The 18,492-nt window shown below is 47.4% G+C and overlaps 1 protein-coding gene across 4 annotated transcripts in view; it reads right to left on the bottom strand.

Annotated features, from left to right (window-relative positions):
* Positions 1-18,492, bottom strand: part of ARHGAP27 (Rho GTPase activating protein 27) — a 185,526-nt gene that overhangs the window by 57,511 nt on the left and 109,523 nt on the right. For all 4 annotated transcript variants that reach the window (XM_068261980.1, XM_068261981.1, XM_068261982.1 and 1 more), the window contains 3 exons: positions 16,289-16,393; positions 11,085-11,158; positions 7,462-7,549 (listed from right to left, as the gene is read on the bottom strand). In XM_068261980.1, coding sequence (XP_068118081.1) covers positions 7,462-7,549; positions 11,085-11,158; positions 16,289-16,393 — 267 coding nt within the window. The remainder of the gene's footprint in view (positions 1-7,461; positions 7,550-11,084; positions 11,159-16,288; positions 16,394-18,492) is intronic.

Here is an 18,492-nt window from a genome sequence, read left to right as displayed (position 1 = left end):
ACATTGCAAAATATGCTGGTCTCTACTGAATTTCAGAGCCAAATAGCTGTAACCCTGCTATAGTATATTCAGTGATGTGTGCATACTTCTAATGCTTCTAGTATGACTAATGGGACAATAGTGGCATCTATACATACCAGTATAATAAACAGTAATTAACTGCTTCACTTGTTATGTGTACCATCACCCTTTGTTATATTCTATCATCAGCTGCAGTGCATGGACACACTAACTACTAAACAATCCCAACCAAGCCTAGATGTATAGGACTACAACATAGGGACAGTGACTCCACCAACATTGCCTGAAGTAACGAGGACATCACTACCACCAACCTATCCCAGCCAGGAATAGCTGTAAAGGATTAGAACATAGAGACTCCAACATAGCCTGCAGTGACAAGGACATCATTACCACCACACCATCCCAGCCAGGCCTAGCTGTACATGACTAGAACATAGAGACTCCACCATAGCCTGCAGTGACATCACTACCACCAAACCATACAAATAAGGTCTAGCTATACATGACTAGAACATAGAGACTCCAACATAGCCTGCAGTGACAAGGACATCATTACCACCACACCATCCCAGCCAGGCCTAGCTGTACAAGACTCCACCATAGCCTGCAGTGACATCACTACCACCAAACCATACAAATAAGGTCTAGCTATACATGACTAGAACATAGAGACTCCACCATAGCCTGCAGTGACATCCCTACCACTAAACCAAGCCAGCCAGGCCTAGCTATACATGACTAGAACATAGAGACTCCACCATAGCCTGCAGTGACATCACTACCACCAAACCAAGCCAGCCAGGCCTAGCTATACATGACTAGAACATAGAGACTCCACCATATCCTGCAGTGACATCACCACCATCAAACCACCCCAGCCAGGCCTAGCTATATATGACTAGAACATAGAAACTCTACCACAGCCTGCAGTGACATCACTACCACCGACCTATCCCAGCCAGGCCTACCTGTACATGACTAGAACATAAAGACTCCACCATAGCCTGCAGTGACATCAATACCACCAACCTATCCCAGCCAGGCCTAGCTGTACAAGACTAGAACATAACGACTCCACCATAGCCTGCAGTGACATCACTACCATCAAACCACCCCAGCCAGGCCTAGCTATACATGACTAGAACAGAGACTCCACCATAGCCTGCAGTGACATCACTACCATCAAACCACCCCAGCCAGGCCTAGCTATATATGACTAAAACATAGAGACCTCACCATAGCCTGCAGTGACATCACTACCACCAAACCATACAAATAAGGTCTAGCTATACATGACTAGAACATAGAGACTCCACCATAGCCTGCAGTGACATCACTACCACCAAACCAAGCCAGCCAGGCCTAGCTATACTTGGCTAGAACATAGAGACTTCACCATAGCCTGCAGTGACATCACTACCACCAAACCAAGCCAGCCAGGCCTAGCTATACTTGGCTAGAACATAGATACTCCACCATAGCCTGCAGTGACATCACTACCACCAACCTATCCCAGCCAGGCCTAGCTGTACATGACTAGAACATAGAGACTCCACCATAGCCTGCAGTGACATCACTACCATCAAACCACCCCAGCCAGGCCTAGCTATATATGACTAGAACATAGAGACTCCACCATAGCCTGCAGTGACATCAATACTACCAAACCATCCCAGCCAGGCCTAGCTATACATGACTAGAACATAGAGACTCCACCATAGCCTGCAGTGACATCAATACCACCAAACCATCCCAGCCAGGCCTAGCTATACATGACTAGAACATAGAGACTCCACCATAGCCTGCAGTGACATCACTACCACCAAACCACCCCAGCCAGGCCTAGCTATATATGACTAGAACATAGAGGCTCCACCATAGCCTGCAGTGACATCACTACCATCAAACCATCCCAGCCAGGCCTAGCTATACATGACTAGAACATAGAGACTCCACCATAGCCTGCAGTGACATTACTACCATCAAACCACCCCAGCCAGGCCTAGCTATATATGACTAGAACATAGAGACTCCACCATAGCCTGCAGTGACATCAATACTACCAAACCATCCCAGCCAGGCCTCGCTATACATGACTAGAACATAGAGACTCCACCATAGCCTGCAGTGACATCAATACCACCAAACCATCCCAGCCAGGCCTAGCTATATATGACTAGAACATAGAGACTCCACCATAGCCTGCAGTGACATCACTACCACCAAACCACCCCAGCCAGGCCTAGCTATATATGACTAGAACATAGAGGCTCCACCATAGCCTGCAGTGACATCACTACCATCAAACCATCCCAGCCAGGCCTAGCTATACATGACTAGAACATAGAGACTCCATCATAGCCTGCAGTGACATCACTACCACCAAACCACCCCAGCCAGGCCTAGCTATATATGACTAGAACATAGAGACTCCACCATAGCCTGCAGTGACATCACTACCACCAACCTATCCCAGCCAGGCCTAGCTGTACATGACTAGAACATAGAGACTCCACCATAGCCTGCAGTGACATCACTACCACCAAACCACCCCAGCCAGGCCTAGCTATATATGACTAGAACATAGAGACTCCACCATAGCCTGCAGTGACATCACTACCACCAAACCATCCAAGCCAGGCCTAGCTATATATGACTAGAACATAGAGACTCCACCATAGCCTGCAGTGACATCACTACCACCAAACCATCCCAGCCAGGCCTAGCTATACATGACTAGAACATAGAGACTCCACCATAGCCTGCAGTGACATCACTACCATCAAACCACCCCAGCCAGGCCTAGCTATACATGACTAGAACATAGAGACTCCACCATAGCCTGCAGTGACATCACTATCATCAAACCATCCCAGCCAGGCCTAGCTATATATGACTAGAACATAGAGGCTCCACCATAGCCTGCAGTGACATCACTACCATCAAACCATCCCAGCCAGGCCTAGCTATACATGACTAGAACATAGAGAGTCCACCATAGCCTGCAGTGACATCACTACCACCAAACCACCCCAGCCAGGCCTAGCTATATATGACTAGAACATAGAGACTCCACCATAGCCTGCAGTGACATCACTACCATCAAACCACCCCAGCCAGGCCTAGCTATATATGACTAGAACATAGAGACTCCACCATAGCCTGCAGTGACATCACTACCACCAACCTATCCCAGCCAGGCCTAGCTGTACATGACTAGAACATAGAGACTCCACCATAGCCTGCAGTGACATCACTACCACCAAACCACCCCAGCCAGGCCTAGCTATATATGACTAGAACATAGAGACTCCACCATAGCCTGCAGTGACCTCACTACCACCAAACCATCCCAGCCGGGCCTAGCTATACAGAACTAGAACATAGAGACTCCACCATATCCTGCAGTGACATCACCACCATCAAACCACCCCAGCCAGGCCTAGCTATACATTAATAGAGCATAGAAACTCTACCACAGCCTGCAGTGACATCACTACCACCGACCTATCCCAGCCAGGCCTACCTGTACATGACTAGAACATAAAGACTCCACCATAGCCTGCAGTGACATCAATACCACCAAACCATCCCAGCCAGGCCTAGCTGTACATGACTAGAACATAGAGACTCCACCATAGCCTGCAGTGACATCAATACTACCAAACCATCCCAGCCAGGCCTAGCTATACATGACTAGAACATAGAGACTCCACCATAGCCTGCAGTGACATCAATACCACCAAACCATCCCAGCCAGGCCTAGCTATACATGACTAGAACATAGAGACTCCACCATAGCCTGCAGTGACATCACTACCACCAAACCACCCCAGCCAGGCCTAGCTATATATGACTAGAACATAGAGGCTCCACCATAGCCTGCAGGGACATCACTACCATCAAACCATCCCAGCCAGGCCTAGCTATACATGACTAGAACATAGAGAGTCCACCATAGCCTGCAGTGACATCACTACCACCAAACCACCCCAGCCAGGCCTAGCTATATATGACTAGAACATAGAGACTCCACCATAGCCTGCAGTGACATCACTACCATCAAACCACCCCAGCCAGGCCTAGATATATATGACTAGAACATAGAGACTCCACCATAGCCTGCAGTGACATCACTACCATCAAACCATCCCAGCCAGGCCTAGCTATATATGACTAGAACATAGAGACTCCACCATAGCCTGCAGTGACATCAATACCACCAAACCATCCCAGCCAGGCCTAGCTATACATGACTAGAACATAGAGACTCCACCATAGCCTGCAGTGACATCACTACCACCAAACCACCCCAGCCAGGCCTAGCTATATATGACTAGAACATAGAGACTCCACCATAGCCTGCAGTGACATCACTACCACCAAACCACCCCAGCCAGGCCTAGCTGTACATGACTAGAACATAGAGACTCCACCATAGCCTGCAGTGACATCACTACCATCAAACCATCCCAGCCAGGCCTAGCTATATATGACTAGAACATAGAGACTCCACCATAGCCTGCAGTGACATCACTACCACCAAACCATCCCAGCCAGGCCTAGCTATACATGACTAGAACATAAAGACTCCACCATAGCCTGCAGTGACATCACTACCACCAAACCATCCTAGCCAGGCCTAGCTATACATGACTAGAACATAGAGACTCCACCATAGCCTGCAGTGACATCACTACCACCAAACCATCCAAGCCAGGCCTAGCTGTACATGACTAGAACATAGAGACTCCACCATAGCCTGCAGTGACATCACTACCACCAAACCACCCCAGCCAGGCCTAGCTATATATGACTAGAACATAGAGACTCCACCATAGCCTGCAGTGACATCACTACCATCAAACCACCCCAGCCTGGCCTAGCTATATATGACTAGAACATAGAGACTCCGCCATAGCCTGCAGTGACATCAATACCACCAAACCATCCCAGCCAGGCCTAGCTATACATGACTAGAACATAGAGACTCCACCATAGCCTGCAGTGACATCACTACCACCAAACCACCCCAGCCAGGCCTAGCTATATATGACTAGAACATAGAGACTCCACCATAGCCTGCAGTGACATCACTACCATCAAACCATCCCAGCCAGGCCTAGCTATATATGACTAGAACACATAGGGCTTGATTCAGTAAACGGTGCTAAGTGTTAGCATGCCTACTTAGCACGCCTCTTCACGCCTAAACCAGCTGTTTGCGCATTAAACCGAGTGCAAAACGCATCCCGCTCAAAACCTTGTGCGCGCGAAACGTCGCATCGCGGTGCAATGAAAATGTCGCACCTAATGGCCCTATAACGTTGCATTGGATGCGGCCTTAACGTCGCACCCATGCGACGTTAAAGTCGCATGCTTGCAACGTTAAGGCCGCATCCAATGCAACGTTATAGGGCCATCGCGATGCGACGATTCGCGCGCACCGGACTTTGCGCACACAAAGTTTTGCGCGTGGGACTTTGCGCGCGGACTGATTTGGAAAACTGTGCTAACCTAGTTAGCATTCTAGTTAACACGCCCAGAGTGTTTAGGCGTTCTAACTGGGCTAGCACCGTTTACTGAATCGAGCCCAAAGAGCTTGATTCACGAAGACAAATAGCACGCCTTATCAAAGTTAGCACACCTTATTAGTTAAAGAGACTCTGAAGCGAGGATAAATTCTATTTTTTAACTTGTATTCCTGTCAATGACTATAACAGCTGCTAAACCGCCGCTATCCCGAGGCAAAACGAGGGGGTTATACCCCCCAAATCCCCCTGCAAAATCCACAACTTTCTTGGTCGTGGATTTTGCTGCTCCTGGAGGCAGAGCTTTCAGCTGTAGCTCTGCCTCCATGTGCGTTAATCGCAGCACGGATCTCCGCCTCTCCCCCGCTCCTCTCTGTGAAGGAAGATTGAGAGGGGCGGGGAGAGGCTTCGATCAGCCGGGATGGACGCGTTGAGAGGCAGAGTTACAGCCATTAGCTCTGCCTCACACAAGATCCGCACCATCAACCCATTGTGGGTCTGTGATGGTTTGAGAAAGGACTGACACAGCCCGAAACGCCTGTGTGTCACCTTATACTTACCCACACAGTTTTTAACCAGTTTTTTATGGATTAATAAAGATGAAAACTTGATGGTGCGGATCTTGTGGAGTGTTTGCAAGCACTTGTTACTCCAGAGTTGATCGCTGCACGTCCTCTTACCATTGGTGCGGAAGCATTTACCACAAAATTAGCTCTGCCTCATTCAGGAAGCGCTCCCCGGGCACCACGGAGGGGATTTGGGGGGTATAGACCCCTTGTTTTGCCGCGGGATAGCGGCAGTTTAGCAGCTGTTATGGTCATTGACAGTTGACAGTTAAAAAATAGAATGTATCCTCTCTTCAGAGTCTCTTTAACATGCCTTATCAGAGTAGCACAGCAAACTTATGCCTGCTAATTGGCAATGACGAGAGCAGCACTCATCCTGCACTGAGCCCCTCCATTTTTAACATATAACGCCATTTAGTGTTATAAGTGTAAGTCACTCTGCTTGCGCCATTTTTCAACACTTATAACGCTAAATAGCGTTATATAATGTAAATCAATGCGGCACTATTTTCATACATTTGGTGCTGTGCGCCATTTTTACCTGACCCGTCCACCATAGCCTGCAGTGACATCACTACCACCAAACTATCCCAGCCAGGCCTAGCTATACTTGGCTAGAACATAGAGACTCCACCATAGCCTGCAGTGACATCACTACCACCAACCTATCCCAGCCAGGCCTAGCTATACTTGGCTAGAACATAGAGACTCCACCATAGCCTGCAGTGACATCACTACCACCAACCTATCCCAGCCAGGCCTAGCTATACTTGGCTAGAACATAGAGACTCCACCATAGCCTGCAGTGACATCACTACCATCAAACAACCCCAGCCAGGCCTAGCTATACATGACTAGAACATAGAGACTCCACCATAGCCTGCAGTGACATCACTACCACCAAACCATCCCAGCCAGGCCTAGCTATACATGACTAGAACATAGAGACTCCACCATAGCCTGCAGTGACATCACTACCACCAAACTATCCCAGCCAGGCCTAGCTATACTTGGCTAGAACATAGAGACTCCACCATAGCCTGCAGTGACATCACTACCACCAAACCATCCCAGCCAGGCCTAGCTATACTTGGCTAGAACATAGAGACTCTGCCATAGTCTTTGGGACACCACATATATGTATAATAAAAAATGTTCAAGCCATCTGTCATCTGCCTGTATGTCCTTTCATGTCAGACATGGCCTTTCCCCTCGCTTCCCCAGCCTTGGCGCTGTCTCTGTCCGCCGAGCTAACGTAACGCAGTGTGAGGCGAGATGGTAAGTATGACGCAGGGTACAGTGCGCCACCACCTAGTAACAAATAGATGATAAAGACTTACCATGCTGTTCGAAGACAAATTTTTACTATCTCTGAAGAAAGTCAGAATGCCTCCTTCCAGAACCGTCCAGGAAGAAGTCCAGTTTTTTCTGTAGAGGAGAGAGACATGTCAGATATATTCTTATTGGTGGGTCACTGACAGCTCCATCCATCTCCACATAAAACCACCTTAATGACTATATTATGAGATGATTCCATGCTGATTGCTTGCACTGCCATGGGCATGTGTCTCCTTAGTGATTGCTGGCACTGCCATGGGCATGTGTCTCCATGGTGATTGCTGGCACTGCCATGGGCATGTCCTTCCATGCTGAATGCTGACACTGCCATGTGCACGTCTTTCTATGCTGATTTCTGTCACTGGCATGGGCATGTGTCTCTGTGGTGATTTCTGGCACTGCCATGGATATGTGTATCCATGGTGATTGCTGGCACTGCCATGGGCATGTGTCTCAGTGATTGCTGGCACTGCCATGGCATTGTGTCTCTATGGTGATTTCTGGCACTGCCATGGGCATGTGTCTCCATGGTGATTGCTGCCATGCCATGGTCTTGCCATGCTGATTGCTGGCACTGCCATGAGCATGTGTCTCTATGGCGATTGCTGGCACTGCCATGGGCATGTGTCTCTATGGTGATTGCTGGCACTGCCATGGGCATGTGTCTCTATAGTGATTGCTGGCACTGCCATGGGCATGTGTCTCCATGGTGATTGCTGGCACTGCCATGGGCATGTGTCTCTATGGTGATTGCTGGCACTGCCATGGGCATGTGTCTCTATGGTGATTGCTGGTACTGCCATGGGCGTATGTCTCCATGGTGATTGCTGGCACTGCCATGGGCATGCGTCTCCTTGGTGATTGCTGGCACTGCCATGGGCATGCGTCTCCTTGGTGATTGCTGGCAGTAGCATGGACATGTCTTTTACACCGAGGGAAAAGCCAAATGTTTCCTGGACAACCTCTTTGCACAGTTCATCAAGGGATAGCAAAGAGATAGCATCATTGCCCTAGCTGAAGAGCTATGGGGCCCCAGTGCCAGTTTTTCATTGGGCCCCGAAGCACTCTACACATATAAAATGATAAGAAACTCCTAAACCTGCCAAGGATAGAGAAGATGGGTGGAGATTTGTGTGATTACCCCTATTCCATAGAGATGTGATTACTATCAGCACAGCACCAGTGAACAGCTTATACAGTGGCAGAAGGGGGGTCCTGATAAAGGGGTGCTGGTGTGGACACAGCCTTTATCCCCTATTGCTGCACCATTGCATGCTGTGGATGATCTGCTGATCTTTTGTTCCAGGTCAGATTTGAAAAGCATTATTGATTTTTTGAAGGTCATCTTAGAATGTAATAGTTTACTTAGCAACAATGAAATGCACATTACTGACTTTGGGTGGCACATTCTGTAATTTATAGACAGATTTAATAGACATACCACCCTGTCAGTGTTGTAAGCCTACTAAAGAGCCAATTTCCTCAGTTGTCCTGGTTTACGGTCTAAATTTAAGCTTAAAAAGTCTACCGACAGAGAAAAGTTACTGTTCTCTAACATCCAACCACATAGAAAGTTTAGAATCAGCGTGATACCATTTACAGGCTTATAACTTAAAAGAATAAGAGTAAGCTTTCAGCTAATGAGCCTTCTTCAGACTCTACACCTGTGAGCAGACAAGACGTTAGATCACGCAGCTTACATATATTTAATATCAGAAGGTGAGGGACATTTCCCAGGATATTGGCGCGGGACATTCCCAGGATATTGGCGCGGGACATTTTTTGCAGGATATTGGCGTGGGACATTTCCCAGGTTATTGGCACGGGACATTTCCCAGGATATTGGCACGGGACATTTCCCAGGATATTGGCGCGGGACATTTCCCAGGATATTGGCGCGGGATATTTCCCAGGATATTGGCGCGGGATATTTCCCAGGATATTGGCGCGGCACATTTCCCAGGATATTGGCGCGGGACATTTCCCAGGATATTGGCGCGGGACATTTCCCAGGATATTGGCACGGGACATTTCCCAGGATATTGGCACGGGACATTTCCCAGGATATTGGCGCGGGACATTTCCCAGGATATTGGCGCGGGACATTTCCCAGGATATTGGCGCGGGACATTTCCCAGGATATTGGCACGGGACATTTCCCAGGATATTGGCACGGGACATTTCCCAGGATATTGGCGCGGGACATTTCCCAGGATATTGGCGCGGGACATTTCCCAGGATATTGACACAGGAAATTTCCCAGGATATTGGCACGGGACATTTCCCAGGATATTGACACAGGACATTTCCCAGGATATTGACACGGGACATTTCCCAGGATGTTTTCCTGTGAATTTTTAAAACTACAAGGTCTGTTTGATTATTTTTTTGTCTCACTACCACTATACCCCTTAACATCCCTAGAAATGTATGTGACAATAGCATGTATGGGGGATTTGCTTTCAAGAACTAATGTTGGTGGTATTGGTGGTAAATTCAGAAATTACGCATATTTATGTGTGATTGTGAAAATTACTTACTCTTATAATGGTTACGAATAAGATTGAAAATTCTGATGTGAAACTATCCAAAATTCATGCTCCTCATAGCTAAATACTAGCAGAAGATCCAGTGTTGTCCGGCTATTGTTGGCTCCGCCCACTTTTTCTAATCTTAACACAGGCAATGACCACGTTTTAAAGCTTTCAGGTTCTTTGGCATCAATAATTTAAATTTACCGATAGAAATGAAACAAACCTGATTGGCTGTTTGTGGCTCCACCCCCTTTTCTGAATTTAAACCGCAGTCGCCCAATGACCGACTGTACCAGGTTTGAAACCTCTGCCATTAACAGTGCAAGAATGGCAACAATTTAAATATTTCCCTTGAAAATAAATTGGTGAATTTTGAGTGGCTAAGTTTGAAAACCCTACCATTACCAGTGTAAGAATGGCTGCAGTTTACATTTGCCCACTGAAAATGAATTGCTGAAATTGAATTGGTTGTTTTATGCTCTGCACATTTTCCCCGAAAATTTCCACCTTGGTCACCAAGTGACCAACTGTGCCAACTTTGGGGGCTCTGGCTTTATTGCGGTGAGAACGGCAGCCTTTTACATTTTTCCATTGGCCTGAATGGGTGAAATCTGATTGGCTGTTTGTGGTTCCATCCAGGTGTGCAAGAGGGGAAGGGGGGTGAGGTCACCAGAACTTATCTTCCCAGGTACTAAGGGATCTGAATACCAAGTTTTAAGGCATTTTTGAGTGATGGCCACACACACACACCGATTGGCCTGTCATTGGGCAATCAAAAGTGTGTACACACATCCAATTGTAATTGGACAATCAGTGACCAATTTTACCATCTCCATGTAGTGTGAGGTTCAATAGATTCTAAATACTGATGAAACGATTGTGAAGGTAAAATCTCATACTACATGGAGGTGTTAACACTAGTCAGTGATTGGCCAATCACAATTGAAATTGTGTGCCAGGCTTTATGTCTTCATCCATTGTTGTGTAGCCAGGTGAACCTCTGCTGGTCACACAGCTTTATCTGTAGTAATCATATACAATGGCAGATACTGCCGAGCCTCTGCATGCAATGATAGCGGCTTTCCTCTTACCGCAAGCGTTTACCATTCTCAGCAGTCTTAGTCTTCTGCAGGACCCCAGCTTTCTCCAGCCCCTTTGTCTGGACCTGTGTGAGAGTACAAAGTAAGACAGAGCTATCATCATGTTCTGTAAGACAAATGGTGTTAGTCAGCTATGTTGGGATGTCAAGTAACACAGACGTTATCAAGTGCACATACTGAGCTGTGCCACATCCACCCACCAAATTCACCACCACATCCACTCACCAGATCCACCACCACATCCACTTACCAAATTCACCACCACATCCACTCACCAGATCCACCACCACATCCACTCACCAAATCCCCCACCACATCCACTTACCAAATCCACCACATCCACTCACCAAATCCACCACCACATCCACTCACCAGATCCACCACCACATCCACTCACCAGATCCACCACCACACCCACTCGCCAAATCCCCCACCACATCCACTTACCAAATCCACCACCACCACATCCACTCACAAAATCCACCACCACATCCACTTACCAGATCCACCACCACACCCAACCACCAGATCCACCACCACATCCACTCACCAAATCCACCACCACATCCACGCACCAAATCCACCACCACATCCACCCACTAGATCCACCACTACATCCACTCACCAGATCCAACACCACATCCACTCACCAGATCCACCACCACATCCACTCACCAGATCCACCACCACATCCACCCACTAGATCACAGATGTGGAACTCCAGGCCTGGAGGGCCAGATCCATGCCAGTGTTTAGGATGGAATGAGAAAGAAAGGAATGTGTTCTGCCTGATATAACACACCTCTCCTGATTCAGACCCATCAGTTTATTTGAGCTGTATCAAAAATGTGTGAGGATCTCGGCCCTCGTAGGACCGGTTTGACATACCTGCACTAGATCCACCACCACATCCACTCACCAGATCCATTACCACATCCACCCACCAGATCCACCACCACATCCACCCACCAGATCCACCACCACATCCACCCACCAGATCCACCACCACATCCACCCACCAAATCCACCACCACATCCACTCACCAGATCCACCCCCACATCCACCCACTAGATCCACCCCCACATCCACCCACTAGATCCACCCCCACATCCACTCACCAGATCCACCACCACATCCACTTACCAGATCCACCACCACATCCACCCACTAGATCCACCACCACATCCACTCACCAAATCCACCACCACATCCACTCACCAGATCCACCACCACATCCACCCACCAAATCCACCACCACATAAACTCACCAGATCCACCACCACACCTATTCACCAAATCCCCCACCACATCCACTCTCCAAATCCCCCACCACATCCACTCACCAAATCTCCCACCACATCCACTCACCAAATCCACCACCACATCCACTCACCAAATCCACCACCACATCCACTCACCAAATCCTCCACCACACATCCACTCACCAGATCCACCACCACACATCCACTCACCAGATCCACCACCACATCCACTCACCAAATCCACCACCACATCCACTCACCAGATCCACCACCACATCCACTCACCAAATCCACCACCACATCCACTCACCAAATCCACCACCACATCCACTCACCAGATCCACCACCACATCCACTCACCAGATCCACCACCACACCCACTTACCAAATCCACCACCACATCCACTCACCAGATCCACCACCACATCCACTCACCAAATCCACCACCACATCCACTCACCAAGTCCACCACTGTAAGATCCTTAGAGGGTCTTGCAGGGTATTGTCCTTATTTTAGCCAAGCTGACTATTGTTTCAGTCAAAGATTGTATGCAGAGTTCTCTCTCAATACAGATTCTAGGAGGCCATAATATTGAATATAATAGGGAACATTACAGGTCAGAATGCAGCATTATCTATTTGGTGTGCAGACTGGCTGTTTAAGCCTGGGATGGCCAAGTCCAAACAATGACTTGTGTTCCTAAACACAGGCTTCTAGGTATTTGGAGTACAGGGCATAGGTTTCGCGCCTGCGCACTAGACGGATGTCAATCACAGAGTTCTATAAGCCAATAGCAAGTGTTTAATAGGGGTGACACCTGGAACCCACCCATATCCCACCTTCGGGGGCGTGTGGTTAGTTAACACTTGTGGATCTGGAGGTTTTTCCATATATAAGGTTGATCCCTAAATGTCTGTGCTAGCGCTCTCATATTAATCTCAGCTTTGCTCAATATCCGTATTGTTACATGCTGATGTTTGCTTTGCTTTGTGTGCTTTGGGCTAATGTAATGCCATTTTTAACATAAGTTTTGTAACTAAGATTGCACCGAGTATCCCTGTTGGATACAATAAAAACTCTTAACTGCTCTGGCGTTCCAATTCTGTGGAAATCTGCTAACGGCTGTATACCGGTACTTTCCAAAGGTGATGAGGGCAAGCGTTGATGCTGAAAGGTAGTCACACAAAAGGACTAAATATAGGATTCTTACAACCACCACATCCATTCACCAAATCCACCACCACACCCATTCACCAAATCCACCACCACACCCATTCACCAAATCCACCACCACATCCATTCACCAAATCCACCACATCCATTCACCAAATCCACCACCACATCCATTCATCAAATCCACCACCACATCCATTCATCAAATCCACCACCACATCCATTCATCAAATTCACCACCACATCCACTCACCAAAACCGTTTACCATATATATTATCCAAATCCACCGCCAAATCTATTCACCAAATCCACCACCGCATCCATTCACCAAATCTACCACCGCATCCATTCACCAAATCCACCACCACATCCATTCACCAAATCCACCACCACATCCATTCACCAAATCTAACACCACATCTATTCACCAAATCCACCACCACACCCATTCACCAAATCCACCACCGCATCCATTCACCAAATCTACCACCGCATCCATTCACCAAATCTACCACCCCATCCATTCATCAAATCCACCACCACATCCATTCACCAAATCCACCACCACATCCATTCACCAAATCCACCACCACATCCATTCACCAAATCCACCACCACATCCACTTTACAAATCCACCACCACACCCATTCACCAAATCCACCACTGCATCCATTCACCAAATCTACCACCCCATCCATTTATCAAATCCACCACCACATCCATTCACCAAATCCACCACCACATCCATTCACCAAATCCACCACCACATCCATTCACCAAATCAAACACCACACCCATTCACCAAATCCACCACCGCATCCATTCACCAAATCTACCACCGCATCCATTCACCAAATCTACCACCCCATCCATTCATCAAATCCACCACCACATCCATTCACCAAATCCACCACCACATCCATTCACCAAATCTAACACCACATCTATTCACCAAATCCACCACCACACCCATTCACCAAATCCACCAAGGCATCCATTAACCAAATCTACCACCGCATCCATTCACCAAATCTACCACCCCATCCATTTACCAAATCCACCACCATACCATACCAAATCTACCAGCACACCCATTCACCAAATCTACCAGCACACCCATTCACTAAATCCACCACCACATCCATTTCTCAAATCCACCACCACATCCATTCACCAAATCCACCACCACATCCACTCACCAAATCCACCTCCGCACTCATTCACCAAATCCACCACCGCATCCATTCACCAAATCCACCACCACACCCATTCACCAAATCCACCACTATACCTATTCACCAAATCTACCAGCACACCCAGTCACCAAATCTACCAGCACACCCATTCACTAAATCCACCACCACATCCATTCACCAAATCCACCACTGCATCCAATCACCAAATCCACCACCGCATCCAATCACCAAATCTACCACCACACCCATTTACCACTGGTTCACCAAATCCACCACCGGTTCACCAAATCTACCACCACATCCATTCACCAAATCCACCACCACACCCATTCATCAAATCCACCACTGAATTATTTCACCAAACCAACCACCACATCTGTTCCATCAAATCCACCACCACACCCATTCACCAAATCCACCACCACACCCATTCACCAAATCTACCACCACACCCATTCACCAAATCCACCAACAAATCCATTCACCAAATCAACTACCAAATCACCCCACCACATCCATTCACCAAATCCACCATCAAATCCATTCACCAAATCCATTCATCAAACCCACCACCAAATCCGTTCACTAAATCCACCACCAAATGCATCACCAAATCCACCCCCAAATCCATTCACCAAATTCACCACCAAATGCATCATCAAATAAACCACCAAATGCATCAACAAATAAACCACCAAATCCCTTAACCAAATCCACCACCAAATCCACCACCACACCCTTTCACCAAGTCCACCACCACATCCACTCACCAAATCCACCACCACACCCATTCACCAAATCCACCACCACACCCATTCACCAAATCCACCACCACACCCATTCACCAAATCCACCTCCACACCTATTCACCAAATCCACCACCACCCATTCACCAAATCTACCAGCACACCCATTCACTAAATCCACCATTACACCAATTCACCAAATCTACCACCACATCCATTCACTAAATCTACCACCACATCCATTCATCAAATTCACCACCACATCCATTCACCAAATCCACCACAACATCCCTTCACCAAATTCACCACCACATCCATTCACCAAATCCACCAACAAATCCATTCACCAAATTCACTACCAAATCTATCACCAAATCCATTCAACAAATTAACAAAATCCAACAACAAATCCACCACAAAATCCATTCACCAAATCCACCACCACACCCATTCACCAAATCCTCCACCAAATCCATTCACCAAACCCACCACCACATCCATTCACCAAATCCACCACCAAATCCATTCACCAAACCCACCACCACATCCATTCACCAAATCCATTATCCAAATCCACCACCAAATTCACCCCCAAATCCAATCACTAAATCCACCACCAAATGCATCACCAAATCCACCCCCAAATCCATTCACCAAATTCACCACCTAATAAACCACCAAACCCCTTAACCAAATCCATTCACCAAATCCACTCAACACATATATCCAACTCCCCACCCTACAATATTCCAGTGTGCCAGAGCCATGCGGTGTAAAAAGGCCTTTAGAGAATATTTCTAGCAGTCCCTCTCACCTCTGAGTCTTTTTGCAGCGGAGAAGCTGGAGAGTTGCTTCGCCAACTTGTGATGACAATATTGTTGTGATTGGGGTCACCTCGATGGGAGTCAGGTGGTGCGAGCTATTGAGAAAAAAAACACAACACAAAAAGAGTATGACAATTGTCACATGATCACTCTCAAACTATCTCCACTTTCTATGTGATGTCCACCTTCCCCCTCCACTTTCTCCTACTACCTACCACCTATACTAGCCTATTATTACCGCCATGCTCTCCTACCACCTATTACCTATGCTCTCCTGTTATCTACACCCTGGGCTCTCCTACTACCTACCTCATATGCCATTCTACTACCTACCGCCTACACTAGCCTACACTTACCCCCTACACTCTCCTACTACCTACCACCTATACTAGCCTACTATTACCCCCTATGCTCTCCTAATACTTACCTCATATGCTATTCTACTACCTACCACCTATACTAGCCTACACTTACCCCCTATGCTCTCCTACTACCTACCACCTATACTAGCCTACTATTACCCCCTATGCTCTCCTCTCCTACTACCTACCACCTATACTAGCCTACACTTACCCCCTACGCTCTCCTACTACATACCACCTATACTAGCCTACTCTTATCCCCTATGCTCTCCTACTACCTACCACCTATACTAGCCTACTATTACCCCCTATGCTCTCCTACTACTTACCACCTACGTTCTACTATTACTGGAAGTGTACTGGTTAAGGGCACCGCCTTTGACATGGGAGACCAGGGTTCTAATCCTGGCTAGAGTCAGTACTTATTCAGTCAGGACTTCAAGGCAATACTCCCTAACACTGCAGGGTGGCCTCCTGAGCGCGTCCCAGTGGCTGCAGCTCGAGCGCTTTGAGTCCGATAGGAGAAAAGCGCTATACAAATGTTCAGATTATTATTATTATTATTATTATTATATTACCACCTATGCTTTCCCGTTATCTACCCCTGGGTTATCCTACTACCTAGATCCTATGTTCTCCTACTACCTACCACCTATGTTCTCCTACTACCTACCACCTATGTTCTCCTACTACCTACCCCCTATGTTCTCCTACTACCTACCACCTATGTTCTCCTACTACCTACCCCCTATGTTCTCCTACTACCTACCACCTAGGTTATCCTACTACCTACCACCTATGTTCTCCTACTACCTACCCCCTATGTTCTCCTACTACCTACCACCTATGTTCTCCTACTACCTACCCCCTACGTTCTCCTACTACCTACCCCCTATGTTCTCCTACTACCTACCACCTATGTTCTCCTACTACCTACCCCCTATGTTCTCCTATTACCTATCCCCTATGTTCTCCTACTACCTATCCCCTATGTTCTCCTACTCCCTACCCCCTATGTTCTCCTACTACCTACCACCTATGTTCTCCTACTACCTACCACCTATGTTCTCCTACAACCTACCCCCTATGTTCTCCTACTACCTATCCCCTATGTTCTTCTACTACCTACCCCCAATGTTCTTCTACTACCTACCACCTATGTTCTCCTACTACCTATCCCCTATGTTCTCCTACTACCTACCACCTATGTTCTCCTACTACCTACCCCCTATGTTCTCCTACTACCTACCCCCTATGCTCTCCTACTACCTACCACCTATGTTCTCCTACTACCTACCACCTATGTTCTCCTACTACCTACCACCTATGTTCTCCTACTACCTACCACCTATGTTCTCCTACTACCTACCCCCTATGTTCTCCTATTACCTATCCCCTATGTTCTCCTACTACCTACCACCTATGTTCTCCTACTACCTATCTCCTATGTTCTCCTACTACCTACCACCTATGTTCTTCTACTACCTACCCCCTATGTTCTCCTACTACCTACCACCTATGTTCTCCTACTACCTACCCCCTATGTTCTCCTACTACCTACCTCCTATGCTCTCCTACTACCTACCACCTATGTTCTCCTACTACCTACCACCTATGTTCTCCTACTACCTACCACCTATGTTCTCCTACTACCTATCTCCTATGTTCTCCTACTACCTACCACCTATGTTCTTCTACTACCTACCCCCTATGTTCTCCTATTACCTACCACCTATGTTCTCCTACTACCTACCACCTATGTTCTCCTACTACCCATCTCCTATGTTCTCCTACTACCTACCACCTATGTTCTTCTACTACCTACCCCCTAT

The sequence above is a fragment of the Hyperolius riggenbachi genome, chromosome 12, assembly GCF_040937935.1.
Source record: "Hyperolius riggenbachi isolate aHypRig1 chromosome 12, aHypRig1.pri, whole genome shotgun sequence".
NCBI lineage: Eukaryota > Metazoa > Chordata > Amphibia > Anura > Hyperoliidae > Hyperolius > Hyperolius riggenbachi.
Note: the sequence above shows the minus strand (reverse complement) of the source record. Positions and strands in the feature narration are given on the sequence as shown.